The sequence below is a fragment of the Marmota flaviventris genome, chromosome 5 (genome assembly GCF_047511675.1).
Source record: "Marmota flaviventris isolate mMarFla1 chromosome 5, mMarFla1.hap1, whole genome shotgun sequence".
NCBI classification, from domain to species: Eukaryota; Metazoa; Chordata; class Mammalia; order Rodentia; family Sciuridae; genus Marmota; species Marmota flaviventris.
The window spans coordinates 56,421,649-56,444,204 of record NC_092502.1 but is presented as its reverse complement, the minus strand read 5'-3'; the positions used below and the strand labels follow the sequence as shown (position 1 = coordinate 56,444,204).

The 22,556-nt window shown below is 39.4% G+C and overlaps 1 protein-coding gene across 1 annotated transcript in view; it reads left to right on the top strand.

Moving 5' to 3' along the window:
* The first annotated feature begins 5,942 nt into the window (after positions 1-5,942).
* Positions 5,943-22,556, top strand: part of Aldh7a1 (aldehyde dehydrogenase 7 family member A1) — a 36,777-nt gene continuing 20,163 nt past the window's right edge. Inside the window, exons 1-8 of the mRNA XM_027949297.2 lie at positions 5,943-6,173; positions 8,261-8,314; positions 8,915-8,980; positions 16,260-16,340; positions 16,655-16,778; positions 20,436-20,568; positions 21,376-21,420; positions 22,338-22,415. Of these exons, the coding sequence (XP_027805098.1) occupies positions 5,982-6,173; positions 8,261-8,314; positions 8,915-8,980; positions 16,260-16,340; positions 16,655-16,778; positions 20,436-20,568; positions 21,376-21,420; positions 22,338-22,415 (773 nt within the window). The 5' untranslated portion in view covers positions 5,943-5,981. The remainder of the gene's footprint in view (positions 6,174-8,260; positions 8,315-8,914; positions 8,981-16,259; positions 16,341-16,654; positions 16,779-20,435; positions 20,569-21,375; positions 21,421-22,337; positions 22,416-22,556) is intronic.

The window sequence follows — 22,556 nt, the reverse complement described above, 5'->3', positions numbered from 1 at the left end:
GAACTACGTCCCAGTAATAAGCCTACTGTTCCTTGGGGAAGAGGTCCTTTTACTCCTGTGGGAATGATTTGAACTCCCTTCTCTGGAGTCAATACTGCTCTGGCAGAGGCGCAGATGTCCAACCCTGCGCTCCCTCGGGTTTGTCTGATGAGGGATTTAATGGACAATGTGTCCTGGGCACTACCCTGATGGTGTTCCTGGGATCCTCCACTGCCCCGTATATTTGTGGTTGTGGGCCCCGGAGCATTGGGCCCCCTTGTCCGTTTTTTGGCAATGGAGCCTGATGCCTTTCTCCACGATATCTTGGATAAATACCTGGTCTTTGTCCGTTTTTTGATAAGGGAGTACCTTCTATGGTGGTTTGAGAACGGCATTCATTAGCCCAATGTCTCCCTCTACGGCATCGTGGGCAAATACCCGGTATTCTATTCCTTTGATACCTACTTTTGTTAAACCCTCCTCCTATGGGGCAATTCCTTTTAAAATGTCCTGTTTGTTCACAATCATAGCATGTTTTTGGCCTGGCATCTAAAGCCTGTTGTACTGCAGCTGCCAAGACTTGCCCTTGTTCATTAATATCTCTACATAATTTAATATATGTGTTTAAATCTTCATGTCTCCATGGTCTAATAACCTCTCTGCAGCAACGATTTGCTTGGTCATAAGCCAGTTGTTTTATTAATGGCATTGCTTGTTCTGTATCCCCAAAAATTTTGGCAGCCGTTTGAATTAGCCTATCTACAAAGTCAGCGTAAGGTTCATTAGCTCTCTGTATTACCTTAGATAGCTGACCTTGTAAATCTCCATGTCCTTGTAAAGTCTTCCATGCCCTATCTGCGTCTGCAGCAATTTGTGCATATATAGCAGGATCATATTCAATTTGTTGCCGTTGACCCTCATAAGGTCCTTTTCCTAACAACATATCTAGATTTCTTTGAGGGTAACCGGCTGCTGCATTTCGCCTAGCTGTCTCCGTGCAAAATTCCTCATTGGCAACCTTCCATAACAAATATTGTCCTCCATTTAGTACAGATTTACACATGCTAGCCCAATCTGCTGGCGTCATGTCCAAGTTAGTAATGGACTCAACCATGCTTACCGTGAAGGGAGCTTGGGGACCATAGGTTGTTACAGCCTCCTTTAACTGCTTCACTGTTTTAAAATCTAATGCACGGTGAATTCGCTGCCCTCCTGCCTGTTCAAGTACAGGGCATGCTAATCTTTGAGGTCCTGTCTCAGGATCCCATTTATCAACTACGGGGTTTGAGGGCCACTCAGCTGTCTCCATCGGTGGGGCTGTTGGTTGAATTACGCCCTCTTGTGATAAAACGGAGTTAGTAACAGCCTCCTGTTGTGGCCTTTTTCCTAACAACCCCTTTTCCTTTAAATTTTCTTCCTCTGTCTGACTAGCTCGAGAGACCTTCTCTTTTGTTTGATCTAAAATGTCTTTCTCCATGGTCTGAACCTCTAACAATTTACTTAACATCTTTTCGGTTTGTTTTTTACTTATTTCTAATCTACTATAAAGATAACGCAACCCAATAAGATAGCACAAAACAAAGCCGAAACTGAATGAAACAAAAACGGAATAAAAAATCATTGTATCAATTTTCTCTTCCTCAGGGCCGACAAACTTCAAACCTTTAGTCAACCATTTTTTCCAGTTTGCCTGAGAAATTTCTAGGGATAGGCAGCTTGAAACAAAAACAAGATAAATCAAAACAATAACACATTGTTTTTTGAATTGGTCACCCATTCTTTCGCTCTTCCTCAGGGGCAAGCAATTTCACTTACCTCCAAGCTTTAGAAGTTCCCCGCACGGGCCGCCAAATGCCACAGTCTGGCTGGGCACAAATGCCGCAGTCTGGCTGGGCACAAAATCACGAGCCACCACACAGCTTGTAGATTCAAACAGCAACTCTTTATTCCCGAACTCACACCAGCCGTCTACAATCACGTTCTGGGGAAATCCACGTTCTCTGCCCAAATCCACGTTCTCTGCCCAAATCCACCTCCACTGGGCTTCTGTCTCCAAAATATACTGTCTGAATCCCGTGAGAAATCAAGGGGAACTCAGGCAGCAGGATACGCCCTATTCCCGGGAGGAATAATCTTAAACCTTAAACCTGGAACCTAAACTGGGAACGCCCTAAACACGATTATCTTAAAACCGGGAACACCCTAATCTGCCTTGGTCCTTGAGCAAGGTCACCTACATTCAATGTCGCTGCAACATGTCAGCAACATGGGGTACGCTGGCAAGGAAATTGTCATACCTACTTGGCTAATGGCTCCCAGCACATCTTTGTCTCCATTTTGCATCTGTCTCCTTTACTTTGAATGAATCATGTTGGATTTCAGAAATAGTAGGTCTGATTAATAAGAATCGAGTCCCATGCAGTGGTGAATGCCTGTAATCCCAGTGACTCAAGAGGCTGAGGCAGGAGAATTGCAAATTTGAGACCAACCTCAGTAATTTAGCAGTTTAGTGAGACTCTGTCTCAAAAAAATAATGAATAAATAAAGAGGAGGTGCTGGGGTTCAGTCCCCAGTACCAAACGAAACTAAACAAACAAAAAACATCTTGAGATGTGTTAAAAAAACTGCCCCCCAAGCATTGGCAACTTTCTTATCACGGCTGACAAGTGACAAGGCTCCATCTGACCAATCCTGAGATAATGATGGAATAGACCACAGATTGACCAAGACTGCTTGACTAAGCATATTGCTTGTCTATATAATCTAGGAGCTCATGTCAGTACCCCTGACGACAGGGCTAAGAATGCTGCCTGTTGTCTTCCTGGTACAGCTATCCTGATTAAAGTTCCTTTCCTGCTTTTCACCATTACTTATTCTGTTTGGTTTTTGGGTGAATGGCCACCTCTGATTTGTTGTGACCCACCCAAAGCGGGGCCTCTGGCATAAGTCTTTAGTAATATTATCTAGTGCGTGTAGGCCAGGGATGCAACTAAATATTCTATAAAGCACAAAACAGTCTATCACTGCAAAGATTTTTTTTCTATGTTTTTCCTTAGAAGTTTTAGTTTTATCTCCTACCTCTAGATGTATAGTCTGTTTTGAATTAAGTATTAGATATAGTATGAAGTAAGGTTTTTTCTTTCTTTTGCATGTGAATATCCAATTAATATGCCATCATTTATTGAAAGAACTACACTTTACTCATTGAATTTCCTTGACATCTTTATTGAAAATTGACCAACCATATATATGAGTGCTTTTTGGGGGGTTCTTTATTCTGTTTCATGGATTTTTTTTTCCTTCAGTGCTTGGGGACCAACCCAAGCCCTCACACATTCCAAGCACATAATCTCCCACTAAGCTATACCTCCATCCCCCTGTTCCAGTGATCTTTGTCTACCACTATATTAATTTGATGGTGTTATTTACCATGAAGTCTCATGATAATTGTAAAGTTGTTATAAAATGTTTAAAATTTGGCAAAATTAAAACAATATACATTGTTTTGGTTATACTAGAGCCTTTGTGTTGTAGGGACAGATGAGGCAAGGCACCGAAGATAGCAGGAAACAGTTGGGCTGCAGCCAAGTTCAGAGGGCACAGCTTTTGCTGTAATCAATCAATCCCCTGAACCTGAGTTCAGGTAGTTTCAGAGTTTTTATACCCAGCATCTAAGGGGAAGGGCTCGGAAGTTCACAATCTGCAGAAGTTTTTATAAAAGCAGCTTTTTCTTTCACTGTTTTGGGCAAGTTAACCCTTCAAAGACAACACCTGAGAAGGGGAGAGATTCTTCTCCCTTTCTTCCCTCCCCCTGCCAGCTGTTACCATGGAACCCAATCGGTAACTTCTCTTATCTTAAAAAGATAGACGGGCTGGGGTTGTGGCTTAGTGGTAGCGCGCTTGCCTGGCATGCATGAGGCACTGGGTTCGATTCTCAGCACCACATACAAATAGATAAAATAAAAGTCCATCAACAACTTAGAAAAAAATATATATATACACACACATACATACACACACATACATACATCTTTGTGAAGCCCAGCTCAAGGCCAGATGCCTTGTTAGCACATTTTCAATAAATTACTATACTGGATATGTTTGTGAAAAACTAGTAAGGGGGTGTCCAGCACCTGGAGTGTTGATATCTTCCTGGCCAGTGGCCAAGTAAAACAGGGCAACACGAAAATAGGAAGTTTATCTACATTGAACTCTTTTGCAGAAACTCTTTTGCTGACAGTCCCCAAATTAGCCATGGTGAAGATTTCTGGAGAAGCCCAATTGAGACTTTTCTGTGGAGAAAGGGGGTGCCACTACATTTGCAATTCCATTTAAATTTTGGAGTTGACTTTCCAATTCTGTTATTTTGATCGAGATTGCTTTGAATCTATAGATAAATTCAAGCACTGGAGAGGCTTTCTTAGTTTAGTGTCATTAAATGCTGGAATCTTATAGTATTAATCAACAACTCTTCTTTTGATTCTGGCTCATTAAACAGCTGGATAGACCCCAGAATGTTGATAGGTGCCTGTAATCCCAGTTTCTTGAGAGTCTAAAGCAGGAGAACTGAAAGTTCCAGGCCAGCCTTGGCAACTTAGTGAGATCCTGACTCAAAATAAAATGAAAAGGGCTGGGAATGTAGTTCTGTGGAAGAGTGCTGACTGCAAAAAAAAAAAAAAAAAAAGGAAAAACAAAACAACAACAACAAAAAAAACAGCACCAGCAACACCACCGCCAAGTAGTTACTTTCCTAGAGAGAATGCAGCAAGTTGAGGATGTGAGCACCTAATCTTTGCAAAAGACAATTTTCTCTGTAAAATTATATCACAGCATTCTGGTTGTAGCAGTTTTTTTTCTTTTTTCTTTTCTTTCTTTCTTTCTTTTTTTTTTTAAGAATCTGATTGATATGAGTTTACCTAGAACAACAGTGTCACTTAGTAATGGATCAACAAATCAGATTCTGAGTTTTTGAAATCGATAAGGTATCCTCAGTGGTGGTAATTCAACAATTTAATGCCGTCAGGGAGCCAGCAGATCTTTTCAGGTCATACTCTGCCTCCTGCCCAGCTATCTTTGAAAAACAAAGACAGCTAGCACTCACTGAGGATATCCTAAGTAGAAGTCATTTGTACCTATGCTTAATTACAACCCTATGACATATTTGACAAGTTGTTTAGAAAAGTAGAATTGGCCATGTGCAAACTTTGTTATTTTCAATAGAGGTAGTTAAAGTTAAAAGTCAGTACATTTAGAAGGCAGAAGATATATAGGGCTGGTGGGGATGTAGCTCAGTGATAGTCGCTTTCCTAACATGCCAACAAGGCCATGGGTTCAACCCCCAATATTGCAAAAGAAAAAGAAAAAAAAAAAAAAGAAGACACAATGTAAAGGTAGTTGATCAAAACACATCTGTGTTTTTCAAAGGTAAGAGTATACTGAGGCAGGATATTTATTTAGAAGGAAATGCAATAATCTGGTATTTTTCATTTATTATGACACTTAATTTGTAATTTACCCTCCCCCCACCAGAAAACTTCCCAGGCTACTTCAGGGACCAGGGACATCACCATGACTTGAGAAGTGGTTAGAAATGCCAATCTTCAGACCCCAGCCCAGATCTAGATTCAGAATGGGTACTGAACACCATGGTCAGAGTGACTAAACGCATATTGCAGTTGTCAAAGCTCTGCTCTAACCTAGTATACTCCAGAGGCGGCATTTTGCTGAACAGAATTCCTAGCACGTGTCCTGGTCCCTGAAGTCTTTCACCGGGTGGCAACCCGCCAATCTCCCCGCCCTTCCCTCAGCTGCCTAGTGTTGTTCCAAGCTGGGGTTAAACTCCGAGCTCCGCGGGAATAAGGTCCTGAGCTTGCAGGCCGTTGTGGGGGCCGTGCTGGGAGGCAGGGCCCAGGCCTGCCCAATGGACTCTCGCGGAGGCTGGGCGGGACTCTTATTTCAGCCGCCTTCCAGACTGCAGGCGCGTCACGCGTCCGGGACTCAGGATGTGGTATTTTGCTCGCGCGCCTTGTGTGAACGCTGCAAAGAACAGCAAGCTTCTAGGACTTTGGAACAGGCCTGCTGCCTTCATGTCCACTCTGCTGATCAATCAGCCCCAGTATACTTGGCTGAAGGAGCTGGGGCTCCGCGAGGAAAACGAGGGCGTGTATAATGGAAGCTGGGGCGGCCAGGGAGAGGTATGCGGCCTCTGGAGAAATCTCTGCCGCTGGGGTTTGCTGGGGAGGCTGGGCAGGCTCTGCCTTACCCGACTCCCGCTGGCCCTGGCGGCGGTTGTACTGGATGGGACGTTTGGAAGCTACACAGAGTGCCTTTACAAGTAAAACCAAAACCAAAAATAGAACAATCCTTAGATTTTTAGGTCTTTGTGTACCATGAAGATTCGAAGCCATTTTGGAGCTGGTAGGGGGCTAGATCCACTAATACTTAAAACCTTATGGCAGCGTCTTGCTTGGGATTTATAGTGAGACGCCACACACTTTGCTGAGCAGTTGATCTTAATTATGAGCATGACTGTAGCTCTTAAAAAGTAACGGTGTAGTTTTATGTTGTCCTTTTTATTGGTCTTTTCTTTTTGGTACTGGAATTGAACCCGGGGTACGTCCCCCATGAACTATGTCTCCAGTTCCTTTTTATTTTTGGGACATGGTCTCACTAAGTTGCTGAGGCTGACATGGAATTTGGGGTCCTCCTGCCTCAGCCTCCCAAGTGACTGGAATTACAGGCGTACACTACCGCGCCAGGTTTATGTCCTCTTTCTGAACTCCGGTGGACAAGGTTTTACTTGCTAAAATCGTGTGAACTTCTTTAAAAATGGGATTTCCAGCATTTCTCTATTACGCAGAGTTTGACACCGTGCCTGGCACCCTTAGTCTTCAAAAATGTTTTATAGAATGCAATGAAAAGGTAAGGTTATTATGCTGCTTCCCCCTCCCCCCCCTTCTGGGAAAAAATGTGGCCTACAAAAGGAAGCTTTTATAGGAAAATGTTATGTAACCTTCAGTTCAGGTGACTATTTAATAAATAAACTGCTTTGATAGACGAAATATATTTTTCATTTATCTGTGGCAGTAGGAGATGCAGGTGATTTTAATTGTTCTCCAGATTTCATTCAATGGTAGTTTCGTTTTTTTTTTTTTTTCCTAATCATTAAGCTCTTCCATTAAATACTCTCTCCTGATGGCCTTTTAATTGTACGTTGGTTTTTTTTTTTTCCCTAATCGAAACCTCTCCAGTTTGTGTGGACATAGGCTTTTGCCATAGTCATCTAGAGTTTACTATTTCATCTTCAGACCAGAGGGTGGGCAGAATAAGGGAGAGAAGGAATGAGTAAAACTTTGTTAGTTTGGTCTGATAATTGAAAAAAATTGAAATAACTTGTCACATTAAGGCCTTTGTTTGTATACCTAATATTTAGATGGCAAGGGTGGGTTTTAGGGAAAAGTGGTTCCTAATGAAAGGCCTATCTCTGTAGAGTCTGTGTCGTCCCCCCCCCCCACCTTTGTACTGGGACAAGTCCAGGGTCTCACATACATGAAGCAATTGCTCTGCCACTGAACTACATCCTCAGCCCTTTAAATTGTTGAGAGAGGATCTTGTGATCTTGTTCAGTTACCCAGGCTGACTTCTAACTTGTGATTAGTACCGGGGATTACAGGTGTGTGCCACCATGCTGTAGAGTGGTTTTGTCACAGGGCAACATGTCTCTGGATAGGGGTGTTAGGAAGGGAAATTTAACTCCGAACCAGCAGGGTTCTTGGCATATGTGGCAGTAAAGACTTTTGGCATGAGCTAGACAAAGGCATAGACAGAGGTTTATTTAGAAAGTGGATACACATTCAAGGGACAATGCAGGCTATCTTGAGAGTGAGAAGCCCGGCCTTGGACTGGGGGTCCAATATTTATAGAAGGGCTGTATCAGTGGCTGGACTGGAGGTGGAGCCAGGGTGGAGCTGCATAATTTTGTGCCATTTTTCCTTGTACTTGCATAGTTCCCTCATTTACAAGGGCACGAGCCAAAGGCCTGTTGGTTAAAATTTACAGCTGTGCTTTCTGCATCTCAGTAGCTTATGGTTTTCTTTTAAGACTTAATTTCTCTCTTTATACTGAATCGGACTCATTTTAATTGTAACAATGTAAAGTATTCTATCTTGGACATTGTATCTGCTCCCTCTCCCCATGTTGCTTCTTCAGTCTGTTCCCTCAATTTGGAAGGAATTGTGATTTCTGTAAATAATGGTCATTTTTTTTGGGGTTTTGTTTTTAGGTTATTACAACCTATTGTCCTGCTAACAATGAACCAATAGCAAGAGTCCGGCAGGTAAGCTTTTAAAATTCAAACTGTTCACAGGGAGTTTTTGCAAACTTTCTTTAGAGATAGAATCCTATTAGGCAGGTCAAGAGCAATACAAATATACAAATGCAAAAAATAAGGTGTTTCTGTTTCATTTGACATTAAAGAATGTCTGGGAGAGACTGTCTACTTTTAGGGTGGGTATGGCATGTCCTAGAGAAGGTGAACCCTAGAGAGGACTAAGGAGTTTCATTTAACACCTCAATCTCCTGAGGGTTTTTGTTAGAATATAGTTTCTGATTCCTTAAGTCTGGGTTGGAGCCCGAGGTCTTCGCTTCTAACACAGGTCAGGTGATGTGCTCAGATAAGACCAGTGGACCTTGCTTTGAAAATCAAGGTTTTAAAGCAGAGCTGGAGTCCATCCTATCTTCCTGGGTTCTGGCCAGATTTTGAAAGCTCGGACTGTAAAAATCATCCTCAATCATATATCTCAGGGATATCCGGAGACTTTCCAGTTTGTATCCAAAAATGTCTCTGTGTTCTTGAAGAAGGTCATCACCTTCCTTTACTGTTTCCTTTTTCTCTCCTCCTAATTCTTTTTTTTCCCCCTCCTAATTCTTAATGTAGGCCAGTGTGGCAGACTATGAAGAAACTATAAAGAAAGCAAGAGAAGCTTGGAAAGTCTGGGCAGATGTAAGTATGTTATTTGTGATCTAAAGCACAGAAGAGGTCCTTTCTTAATTGTGATGAGATAAACAAACATCTGATCAGCAAGTCACTGCCTCTCACTGAAACATGGGCTCCTTGAGGTTGTGATGCTGAAATTGGGGCAGCAATTTGTCTCCACTCAATTTCTGGGAATTTTCTGTGTTTGGCATTCATTGAATGCATAATTTTATTTGAAAAATAAAAAAAAGCTTTTTATTTAAAAAATATTTTTAGTTGTAGATGGACACAATACCTTTATTTTATTTATATTACATTACATTATTTAATTTACATTTACATTATTTTATTCATTTACATTATAATATATTATTTACTTATTTTTTTAATGTGGAGCTGAGAATCGAACCCAGTGCCTCACATGTGCTGGAAAAATGCTCTACCACTGAGCTACAACCCCAGCCCCTGAATGAGTTATTTTAAATGGATTAAAATTTTGTACTTATGCAGTATGGACTTGAGCTACAAATATTATCCTCTGAAGTTATAAGTAAGCAAGTAGAAAAAGAATGGAAGATCTTTTTAAAAAAATATTTATTTGTTTCTCTTTGTCCCTCCTGCCAGATTGACCTGGGAAGGATGCAGTAGGTCAGTATGCCTGGCCTCAAGAGCAACCACAACATCTCTTTCTCAGGGCAAGGGATTGTAGGCAGAGTCTACCTTCCCGGTCTAAATCTCTATCAGGGGTCAAATTAGCAAACATGAGAACTGTGTCTGGTCTGGGCGAGGCCACACTGACCCAGTGGGGGCTGGCTCCTGAGGAGGGGAAAGTAAAGGAGAACAGGGATAGCTTGGATTTCTCCATTTCCCTTTGCCCTCCATCTTCAGAGTACTTTGTCATATAAAGGGGAGGCTATAAATGCCATCTTCTGAGGTTGTCCTGAGAGTTGAGTTTATTACTTAAAGTGCTTATAGGAGAGTCTGATATATAGCAAGTTCCAGTGTGTTATAAAACCATATGCTGCTGACATTGAGACTGCTGAGCCTCAGTGTTTTCTCTGAGTTAGTAATTGCAAAGGGAGTTGGGGCTGTGGCAGGTAGGAGGGGGCAGACTCCTGGGTTGTATACACAGTTGTCCTCAGCTAAGATCATCTTTCTGCAAAACATGGAAAACATCTTTCCTCTACTTTTATTCTGGATGTAAGTAGGCTGAGGGTTCCACTTTATGCAATAAAAAATAAGCAGAAAAATACCACTTATACAAGTTAACAGTTTCCTAAGTAAAGTTCACATATCTGAGTGATGTCCCAAACAGTATCATTTAAGATTACATTTTCTAATTGTAGAAATAATACATCTTATTAAAAAAAAAAAAAAGATCTCCACATGGTGGTACACACCTATAATTCCAGCTTCAAATAGGGAGGTGAGGGAGAAAGATTTCAAGTTTGAGGCCAGCATGGGCAATTTAGCAGGACCCTATCTTAAAATTTAAAAAAGGGCTGAGGTTATAGTTTAGCAGCAGAGCACTTGCTTATCATGCAAGAGTCTTTGGGTTTAATCCCTGGCATGCCACCCCCCACCAAAAAAAAAAGCTTGTTGTTAGTATTCTTTTGCTGTGACAAAATACTAGAGAAAATCAACTTAAAAGAAGAAAAATTTGGGGCTGGGGTTGTGGCTCAGTGGTAGAGTGCTTGCCTCACATGTGTAAGACCCTGGGTTCGATCCTCAGCACCACATAAAAATAAATAAGTGAAATAAAGGTATTGTGTCCAACCATAAGTAAAACAAGTACAATAAATATATTAAAAAAAAAAAGAAGAAAAATTTGTTTTGGCTTATGGTTTCATTCCATGGCCTGCTGGCACCATTTTTTTATGTAAGTCAGAGCATCGTGGTGGGGAACACATGATGGAGCAAAGCTATTCACCTTGCAGTCAAGAATTAGAGAAAGAGGCAGGGCCCAGGTTTCTCTTTCAAGGGCATGACTCCAGTGATCTACGTCTAACTAGGCTCTAGTCCTAAAATTTCTCCCACCTCCCAATAGCATCACTAACTGAGAATCAAGCCTTCAACATGTAAGCCTTTGGAGGACATTTCAGATCCAAAGTGTAGTAAAATAATCATATTAGCCAGGCATGGTGGCATATTCCCTGTTGCTCGGGAGGCTGAGGCAGGAGGATCAGCAGTTCAAAACCAGCATCAGCAAAAGTGAGACACTAAGTAACTCGGTGAGACCCTGTCACTAAATAAAAATACAAAATAGGGCTGGGGATGTGGCTCAATGGTCAAGCGCCCCTGAGTTCAGTCCCTGGTACTTCCCCCAACCCCTGAATCCCAACCTCCTCAATACAGAGAGGCCATTTGAATTGTGTTTTTTGGTGCATTTTCTTCCAGGCTTGTATATTTACTCCATAGTTGTGATTATTATACATATATATATATATATATATGGCGGGTGGAAAATTTTGTGACCTGTGTTATCATTGCATACCAGTCTAAAGTACTGTACAATTTTTAAGTTAATACATATACTTTAAAAAAATTAATACTTCATTTTTAGATTGGTTTTAGGTTTACAGAAATATGAACAGAAAGTGTATATTTCATGTTTATTCCTCTTCCCAGGTTTTTTGCAATATTAATATCTTGCATTATTGATGAGCCAATATTTCTACATTATTATTAATTAAAGTATATAATTTAGGGTTCATTATATATACATTGTTTTGGATGCTACTGCAATGTCACTTTTTTTTTTTTTTTTTTTGTGGTGGTGGTTTTACTAAGTTGCTCAGGCTTGCCTCAAATCTGGGATCTTTTTGCCTCAGCTTCCTGAGTAGCTGGGTAGATGTAGGTATAACTTTACTTGTCTTCTGACTAGAAGCATCTAGTGTATTACCCAGGATAAATACAAGCAGTTTGGGGTGGGGGGACAGGAAGTTTGTGTAATCTTTTTCTGAACTGGCTTTTAAGGCTCTGCTCTTTGTGGGGGTGGTTGGTATCTGACATATTGGAGATCTTTCTTGCATATTGTGCTGTACTTTTTTGGATTGGACCTCATTAGTAGTCTACTCTGTGTCTAATGTGCCTTCTCATGCTGCTGATGCTTTTTAGATCTCCTAATAGAGTGGGGTTGCTAAGTGACAATAGGTCACTTTCCTAGGTGACAGTAAGAGAGCCAGTTGGCGGTCCTGCTAGTTAGAGTTTGAGTTAAGCAACTGAGTTCAAAGTTTAGGGTAGAATCTGAGCTTTTCCAGACTGCCTCTGGGGCTCTTGCTGGTAGGGCAGTGACTTAGAGAGGTAATGGATGCCTCAAACAAGAATAGACCAGAATTTGCTGCCCTTCTGTCTTCAAGCTTCCCTCTTGGATCCTCCCTCCTGGGGCTGCCTCCTTTCTGCTGGCCTTGCATGTGTTAGGACAAACCACTGTTTCATTTAGTTTTTTTTTTTTTTTTTGGTACCAGAGATTGCTTAGCCTTAGGTACCAGGGTTGCTTAGCCACAACCTCAACCATATATATAATCTTTTTTTTTTTTTTTTTGGTGGTGGTGCTGGGGATGAAACCCAGGGCCTTGTACATGTGAGACAAGCACTCTACCAACTGAGCTCTGTCCCCAGCCTCCTTTTTAATATTTTATGTAGATACAGGGTCTCATTAAATTGCTTAGGGCCTTGCTAAATTTCTGAGGCTGGCTTGAAACTTGTGATTCTCTTGCCTCAGCCTTCTGAGCTACTGGGATTACAGGCATGCACCATTGTGCCTGGCTCATTTACTTTACTTGAGTTAAGCCTGGGATTTTTTCAGAGGGAATATTCTTCTTAAAGGGAAATGAAATCAAAATATGAATATATGGTAAGGCAGTTTATAAAACCGATTTCCTCTTACCTAAAACCAACCACAGAGAACGTGGTCAGGAATACTGAGACTTGCTGCTTTGCTTCATGAGTCAGTTTTGGCTCAGTTTTTGCTCCTCTTCATCCCTGGTGTGTCCTTAGTTTTCTTTCATTTTGGTGAGAGTTGGAATCTCTCCCATCCCTTGAGGACAGGAACTGTTAATGAACCATTTTCTCCTAAATGTAGAAATACCAGATAACTGGTAGCTTTTTAACATGGGTATCTGTTTTTATTTTCCCCAAAGTCATTTTTTCTGTTTTTGGGGGAAGAACTGGGGATTGAACTCGGGGGCACTCAATCACTAAGTCACATCCCCAGTCCTGTTTTGTATTTTCTTTAGAGATAGGGTCCCACTGAATTTTTTAGCTTTTGCTGAGGCTGGCTTTGAAATCCTGATTCTCCTGCCTCAGCCTCCTGAGATGCTGGGATTACAGGCATGTGCCACTGTGCCCAGCTCCCCAGTCCATTTTTGTATTTTATTTAGAGACAGTATCTCACTGAGTTGTTTAGTTCCTTGCTAAGTTGCTGAGGCTGGTTTTGAACTTGCAATTCTCCTGCCTCCACCTCTTGAGCTGCTGGGATTATGGGTCTTTTTTTTTTTTTTTTTTTTTTTGAAACGAGTTCTCGCCATGTCATAGGCTGCTCTCAAACTGTGGGCTCAAGTGACTTTCTCACCTCAGCCTCCTGAGTGCTGGGATTATAGGTATGCACCACCACTCATGGCTTCTCAAATTCTTACCTAATCTTTTCCTCAATGCTTTCAGTTCCCCACATATGACTATATTTGATGTTCATTCTACATGTGACTTCATTAGTGCAGGGATGAGGACAGTTGGTGCCTATCTGGGAGTCTTGCTAAGTTGATCTGACTGGCTTTGAACTTGTCATCCATCTGCCTTAGCCTCTATAATAGCTGGGATTACTTGGGAGTCGTAAGCCAGCATATCTGACTAGTTGAAACATTATTAAATGCAAGCCTTTGCTAGGAAATATATAGGAGCTGTGCTAATTTATTTAACATTACAAGTTCTTGTTTCCTGTTTATAAAAGAGTGTATTATATATTATAAATTATATATTATATATTATAAATTATATATTATAAAATTATATATTATATATTATAAAAATGACAAACTTTTATTTTAGTAGGGTGACCCGCAAAACACTGGCTCCTCCCCTTAAATCATCCTTGTCCAATAGTTGCACTTGCATCTATCTGGATTTTCAAGTCAGAGACCTGAGAGTCATCCTTAGTTCTTCTATTTTCCCTATTTCTTGGACTTGTCTTAGATCTGTTCCATTAGTGTGTCCTGTTAGTTCTACTTCCAAAATTAGATCTGGAGTTCACTTTGTCTCCCTTGGTATCACTGTAGTGTTAAGACCAAGTCACTTTGATCTTTTGCCCTGGCTACTGTAGTGTGTGTGTGTGTGTGTGTGTGTGTGTTACTGAGGGTGGAACCCAGGTCTTCATGCTAGGCAGGTGCTCTACCCTTGAACTATGTGCCCAGGACTTCTTAAAAATTTGACACAGGGTGTTGCTAAACTGCCCAGGCTGACCTCCAACTTATGATCTTCCTGCTTCAGTTTCCTGAGTAGCTGTGATTACAGGTGTGAAACCCTGTTCCCAGCTATAATATGTTCTTAACTGGTATATCCCTGCTTCTGTTCTTTCCCCTTCAATTTATTTTCTATTTGTCAGATAGTGATATTGAAAGATAAAGGAAATCATCTTATTCTGTACTTTAAAAAAATTAAAAATTTTTGCATTGTACCAGGAGTAAGATTCCAACTCCTTAAAAGCCTCTGAGAGTTTTAGATATACTGGCTTTCCAGCCAGCCCTTTTTGTTTTCCATGATCCCTCTTACACATTTTTTCCTTTCTCTGGAAGAATCTTCCTGTGGCTAAATGTCTCCCATTCTTCTGGTTTCAGCTTAAGTTTTACCTCCTTAGATATTTTCCCTGTGAACTTTTTAGGTAAAGCATCTTGTCCATTTACTCAGTGTGGTGAGTACATGAGTGGAGTACATGAGTGTCTTCTGTGTTTCACTATCTTTTTCCCCCCTTTATCTTTATAGCCCTGATGACAATTTGTAATCTCTCTCTCTCTCTCTCTCTCACCCTCGTACTAGGGATGAATCCAGGGGCACTTAACCACTGAGCCACATCCCTGGCCCTTTTGTTTATTATTATTATTTTTTAAATATATGACAACAGTGGAATGCATTACAATCCTTTTTACACATATAGAGCACAATTTTTTGTATCTCTGTATATAAAGTATGTTCACATTAATTTATGTCATTATGCATTACTTTTTTTTTTGCATTACAATTTTTTTTTATATATTTTTTAAGATTTTGACAGACCTTTATTTATTTATTTATATTTGGTGCTGAGAATCAAACCCAGTGCCTCACACATGCCAGGCAAGTGCACTACTGCTGAGCCCCAGCCCCAGCCCAACATTAAAATTCTTTTTTTTTTTTTTTAATATTTATTTTTTTAGTTGGACACAATATCTTTTTTAATTTATTTTTATGTGGTGCTGAGGATCGAACCCAGGGCCTCACATGTGCTAGGCGAGCTCTCTATCGCTGAGCCACAACCCCAGCCCCCTAACATTACAATTCTTAATACACATATGTACCACAATTTTTCATATCTCTGTTTGTATATAAGGTATGTTGACACCCAATTCAAGTCTTCATACATGTACTTTGTATAATGATGTCCATCACATTCCACCATCCTTGCTAATCCCCTTCCCTTTCCCTCCCACCCCTTTTCCCTATCTAGAATTAATCTAATCCCTGGCCCTTTTTTATTTTTCATTTTGAGACAGGGTCTCATTAAGCTGCTTAGGGCCTCATTAAGTTGCTAAGGCTGGCTTTGAACTCACTATTCTCCTGCCTCAGCCTCCTTAGCTGCTGGGATTACAGGCATGTGCCACCATGCCCTGCAACAATTTGTAATATTTTGTTGTCTTTTCACCCCTGCAACTTCCAGTAGATATGAGCCCTATGAGTGCCTTGCATTTATTTTAGCTGCTGTGTTTAGCCATAGCACAGTCTTGATGTAATCAAAAAGTCTTCTTTGGGCTGGGGATGTGGCTCAAGCGGTAGCGCTCTCGCCTGGCATGCGTGCAGCCCGGGTTCGATCCTCAGCACCACATACAAACAAAGATTTTGTGTCCGCCGAAAACTAAAAAATAAATATTAAAAAGAATTCTCTCTCTCTCTCTCTCAAAAAAAAAAAATATTGAAAAAGAAGAATCCCCATCTTATTTAAAAAAAAAAAAGTCTTCTTTGGTGTGATTGTACTTTGTTCTACAGTGTACAAGTAGCACTGTTATAGACATGAATTTACCCTTTGGGTCAGAACACTAAAATTCTATTGTTTTCTTAGATCCCTGCTCCAAAGAGAGGAGAAATAGTAAGGCAGATTGGCGATGCCTTGAGGGAGAAGATCCAAGTACTGGGGAACCTGGTAATGTTTTGCAGTATATATACAATCCTTGGAGTAGAGAATAAAGCTGTCATGCATATTTGATATAAGATTGTGATTTTTGAGTTTATACGTTTCAAAATATTTTCTTTAGAGGAAAGATTAATGAGGTGGACAGTAAAAATTAAAGAAAATTCTTCAGTTTTAAAATTCTACAGAAAAAAGGAACAGATTTTCTTCAGTTTGTTTCTGTCACAAAATAGACACGAAATAATGTTTTACTTTTGCCCACCTCAGTTTAATGTTTAAAGTGTTAATTCTGTTGGAAAAATCCTGCTTGGCTTTTTAATTTTTAGGTGTCTTTGGAGATGGGGAAAATCCTGGTGGAAGGTGTGGGAGAAGTTCAAGAGTACGTGGATATTTGTGATTATGCTGTTGGCTTGTCACGTATGATTGGGGGACCCATCTTGCCTTCTGAAAGTAAGCCATATGTCAGTTAAGCTGAATGTACTCTGATAGAGAGAGCTCTAGAAATGCTTTGGATGGGAATAATTTGCAAAAAAGGAATTGCAAGTGGAATGTAAATAATGTGAGTAGGTCTTCAATCTTTCTAAGAAATGCAAATTAAGGCAAATAAAAACAAGAGATCCAGAACACCCTACCCTGACCTGCCTGCTGGGAATGGAACCTGGGCCTCACACAAGGTGGGTGCTAGGCAGGTGCTACCATTGAGCTGCATTCCCCACTCCATTTTGTTTTGTTGCAAAGATAAAACCCAGTGTGGTGAGTACATGAGTGGTATACTTTTAACACATCTAGAAATCAATTGGGAAATACACCCAGAGTCTTAAATTTGAAGTCAATTTTAAGACAAAAATTTATGCATAAAGGTGTTTAGCTGGTTGTGGTGATGCATGCTTGTAATCCTGATGACTCGGGAGGCTGAGGCAAGAGGATTGCAAGTTCAAAGCCAGCCTCAACAACTTGGCAAGGCCCTAAGAAACTTAGTGAGATCCTGTCTCAATATAAAAAATAAGAAGGGCTGGGGATGTGACTCACTGTGTAATCATGATGGTACAAAAAATAATAAATAAAAAGAGCTGGGGATGTAGGTTAGTGGTAAATTGCCTCTAGGTTCAATCCCCAGTACCAAAAAAAAAAAGTGTGCATTATAGATATCAATAGAATATACTAAAAATGACTTAAATGCCTAATTCTAAGGAAAACATTAAATTAATTTTGGTGGAATATTAGCATGTCTTAAAGATATTAATGAAGATTGTCTTCTCACCCCACACTTTTATTGAAAGGTTGCATTTACTTATTTTTATTTATTCATTTTACATTTTTTTAAAATTTGTTCTTCTTAGTTATACATGACAGTAGAATATATTTTGACATATTATATATACATGGAGTATAACTTCCCATTCTTGTGGTTGTACATGATGTGGAGTTACACTGGTTGTATATTCACATATGAACATAGGAAAGTTATGTCCAATTCATTCTACTGCCTTTCCTATTCCCATCTCCCTCCCTTCCCTTTATTCCCCTTTGTCTAATCCAAAGTACTTCTGTCTTTCCTTCCCCCTTCATTATTGTGTGTTAGCATCTGTGTATGGGAGAAAATATTTGGTCTTTAGTTTTGGGGAATTTCTTATTTCACTTAGCATGATAGTCTCCAGTTCCATCCACTTACTGGCAAATGCCATAATTTCATTTCTCTTTGTGGCTGAGTATACCATTGTGTATATATACCACACTTTCTTTGTCCATCCATTGAAGGGCACCTAGGCTGGTTTCATGGCTTAGCTATTGTGAACTGAGCTGCTATAAACATTGATGTGGCGGTATCACTATAGTGTGCTGATTTTAAGTCCTTTGGGTATAAACCAAGGAGTGGGATAACTGGGTCAAAATGATAGTTGCATTTAAATAATATGAATAGCAGAAAATCAGAAAAGGGTAAAAGATGAAAAGTTTCACTAAGTTTCACTATCTATAACAACCCATGGAAAAGTGAACATTTTTGATTTCTTGTGTATCTTTTTAGAACTTTAGTTCACATACAGGTAAATAGGTGGTCTTGTTTTTGAAAATGGAAAATTATTCATTCTGTTCTGTACTTTTTTCCTACTTCATACATCTTGGAAATTGTTTCACATTTATATGGTAAGAAGCTTCCTTCATTTTTTGGTCACTATTTTGCTTTAAGGTTATTATAATTTAGCTGTATTTCAAATGGTGGATATTTAGGGTATATTTAAGTTTTTCTATTACAAACTATGAGGCAAAGACCAGCCTTGGACTTTGATCATGTTTTACTGATGAGAATGAGAGCTTATACATTGGTAATGTTTGCAGTGTTGATGGACCAAAACAGGTAACTGTGCATCTGCTTTGACAGTACAAGGGATTGAAATATGCTCAAGGGTATACTAGTGGTGATTTCTATAAGTGGTGGAATTATTGGGGTGTTACTATTTTCTGTATTTTAGAAAATTTTCCTAGGTATTATTACATTTATAATCAAGAAAAATTTTTTTACAATAAAGTTTAATTTTTTTGGAATGTTGGACAAATTCCTTGCTTGTAGAGAGTTCAAGCCTTTTTAATTTTTTTTAAAGTACAGTTTGTATTTATTTTTTAACAGAGAGAGAGAGAGAGAATTTTAATATTTATTTTTTAGTTTTCGGTGGACACAACATCTTTGTTTGTATGTGGTGCTGAGGATTGAACCCAGGCCGCACGCGTGCCAGGCGAGCACGCTACCGCTTGAGCCACATCCCCAGCCCTCAAGCCTTTTTAATTTAATTTAATTTTTTTTTTTTTGTACTTGGGATTGAACCTAGGGGCACCCCATCACTGAGCTATATCCCTAGCCCATTTTACTTTTTATCTTAAGGTAGGGTCTTGCTAAGTTGCTGAGGCTCGCCTTGTACTTATGAGCCTCCTTGGTTGCTAGGATTATAGGTATGTGCCACAATGCCTGGCTAGAGAAGCCCTTTTATTAAGTGAATTGTTAATGACCTTAATTAAATGTATAAAAACAATTCTTACTATTCAAGATTAATTTTATGTCATTGAACACTTAAAAGAGGTTCCTCCAGTTTAAAAAGTTAGTACACTGTCAATTTGGGAAGTATACACATGCAAGCAAGAAACTTTTTTGATCTGTGACTGCTCTTGGTGTCTGACTCACCAATTATAATCTTTTTCAATCCGATCTATCTATCCATCCACACTTTTAAAATTTTGAGACAGAGTCTTGCTGAGTTACTTAGGCTGCCCTCAAATTTCTTATCCTACTGCTGGTGGCTGGGTAGCTGGGATCAGAGGTGTGCACCACTGTGTCCCAGCCTAAAGATTGTATTTAATACATAAATACTTCTATTTGTATTTTTAATTTTCCTGTAGTGAATGTAAGTCTTTGGTAACATATTCATTCAACATTAGCCTATAAATGATCCGCATTGTCTCGAATGTGAAAAGGATTGAAGCCCACTTCAATTGGCAACATTAAAAAGCCTTAAAAGGCACAAATTCTGTATTCTGGTCATGTTTTGTCTTTTGTGATCACATCTCTTAGGGCACCTCTTAACACCTCTCTGAAATTTCCTTGTCTCCAGATAGGATCAATAACTGCCCTGATGTATGTACTTCCTGTGAGTTTCAGAGATACAATGAGTAGCCTTATGGTTTATAAAGAATATTATAGTGATAAACACTTCTGTTTTACATTAAGAATGTACTCGTAGCTGGGCACGGTGGCATAAGCCTGTAATCCCAGTGACTCTGGAGGTTGAGGCAGGAGGATTGAGAGTTCAAAGCCAGCCTCAGTAAAAGCAAGGTGCTAAGCAACTCAGTGAGACCTTGTCTCTAAATAAAATACAAAATAGGGCTGGGGATGTGACTCAATGGTTGCGTGCCCCTGAATTCAGTCCCCAGTACCAAAAAAAAAGTACTCATATCCAATGCTGTGTAAAATGATCCATTACAAGGCACCTGGAATTTCTCCTGGTCTGGAATATGTACTTTTGTTCTGAAAATGAAAGATTTCAGATATTATTCTTATTAATTCATATGCATTAAATCAATGTGCTTGAGCATGTTCTGTATCTTCCCCCATCTCAGGACCTGGCCATGCACTCATTGAACAGTGGAATCCTGTAGGTCTGGTTGGAATCATCACTGCATTCAATTTTCCTGTGGCAGTGTATGGCTGGAATAATGCCATTGCAATGATCACTGGGAATGTCTGTCTTTGGTAAGATCTGCTCACTTCCCTGCCCAGCAGTAAGTAGGTGATAAAAGGGGTCATTTTCATGAACTATTAAAACATTTTAAATATATTGAAATGTTTTCAATACTTACTCTTTCAGTTAACATTGTCATATGTGCTAGTCAGGAAGCACTGATTTTTAATTATTCCATATTTTGCCACTGGTTATGTGACTTAGTTTTTTGGTACAGCGCTGTCCCCCTTTCTCTTCCACCTTCATTTCTACCTCAAATGCATGTACTGTAATTCAATTCTCATGCTAACTACCCAGAGTTAGTGTTAGGCTCTCTGGCTTAAGGATTCAGTCCTTAGCAAAACTGCCAGTGCTTCAGATGTGATATCAAATGCTATCTTCAATTGAATATACTCAGATCTATCTATAAAACAAAGCATAGTTTCAAGGATTAATGATTTGGACCATGTTGCCAAAGAAACCCATACTTGAAGTCCAAATAGCTAGTTGTGTAGGTGATGGATTTCTGCTTCATTTGGTTCCCATAATTGGCAGAGGTTAGTGCAATAGATATTAAGCAGATAGGTTCAAAGTCAAGTGGTGCCATTGTTATGTTCATGAAGGTTTTGTGGATCCTTAGACCCCAGAGACATCACCTAAAGGATTGATTTCTATTTCAGTTACTAGATTTATTTTTGTAGAATTAGAGCTTTATCAAAGACTTTTGCTTCTGCTTGATAATAAAAGGTATTTGTGGTTTCCCTAAAATCAAATTTCCTCTCTCTCTCTCTCTCTCTCTCCTTTTTTTTTTTTTTTTTTTTTTTTTTTACTATGTCTAGGAAAGGGGCTCCAACAACTTCCCTCGTTAGTGTTGCTGTCACAAAGTAAGTGAGTGTGGCCTTCTTTTTCCTGGGTATGGCATAATCTTGAAAGGGTGATTGAAAGGTCCTGAGTTTTTAAATGATGTGAAAATGTCATATTTATTTAAGCATGGAATTTGGATAACCTTTTTCAACTTTGGTTGTAATAACATTTTTGTATCATTTTGCAGTTGACACAGCTCATTCAGAATCATGTCATTTATTTCTTTGGAAACATGCCAGATATTGACTTAAGTGTTGAACTCTTCTAGACATTTTTTTTTTTTTAATCACCTAGAAAAATAAAAACATCTTTAGTGGAGAAGAAATAGCCTGGCAATTTCAGAGCTATATTTAATAACTGTTGAACAAAATTAATAGTTCTGTGTATAGATTTCTAGTCAGATAATATTTTTATTTCTTTTGCTTATTAGACTGCTAACAAAAAGAACTGATTGTATTAATCCACTGATTTACCCAGTACTGTTTAAAAGGAATCTCATGTTTTGGTTAAAAAATTATTAGCATTTTATTCCTTTTTGAGAGCTTGTCAGCTTTGATGAGGTCATAAAATCAGCATTACAAATCTACAATCTGGAATAGATTGGGTGCTTTTCTATGTAGGGCTGCCATGTGCCCTTTGGCAGAAAATACTTAATGATTATTTGAACTGCCTGAGCAATGCTTTATGTCTTCTCTTTATGTTCAAAATGCTCTTTTTTTTCCTTCTTAAGATTATTTTATAAAGAAAGAAGGAGTTCTGCCTATAAGTATTTGGAAACCTTATTTATAATATGTGAAGAGAAATTTAGTCTGAATGTTAAAAGGGTGGGAGAGAAACTTGGAAAAGGAGAGTGAAATGGTTGGAATTCATCCCTAATTTTAAAAATATGTCTTAAACTAAATTATTTTCTGTCTTAGTAATGGCTCTTCCTTTCTAGGATAATAGCCAAGGTTCTAGAGGACAACAAGCTGCCTGGTGCAATTTGTTCCTTGACTTGTGGTGGAGCAGACATCGGGTGAGTGAATTAGACGGAGACCATCCTTCTGTTGAGGGACCCCAGGTTGATCAATGAAAATCGTCTTTACTAGAATAACAAAATCCAGTGCTGCACTGGGGTTGGGGAAGAGTCCTTCTATAGAGCCAAACTTGGAATTAC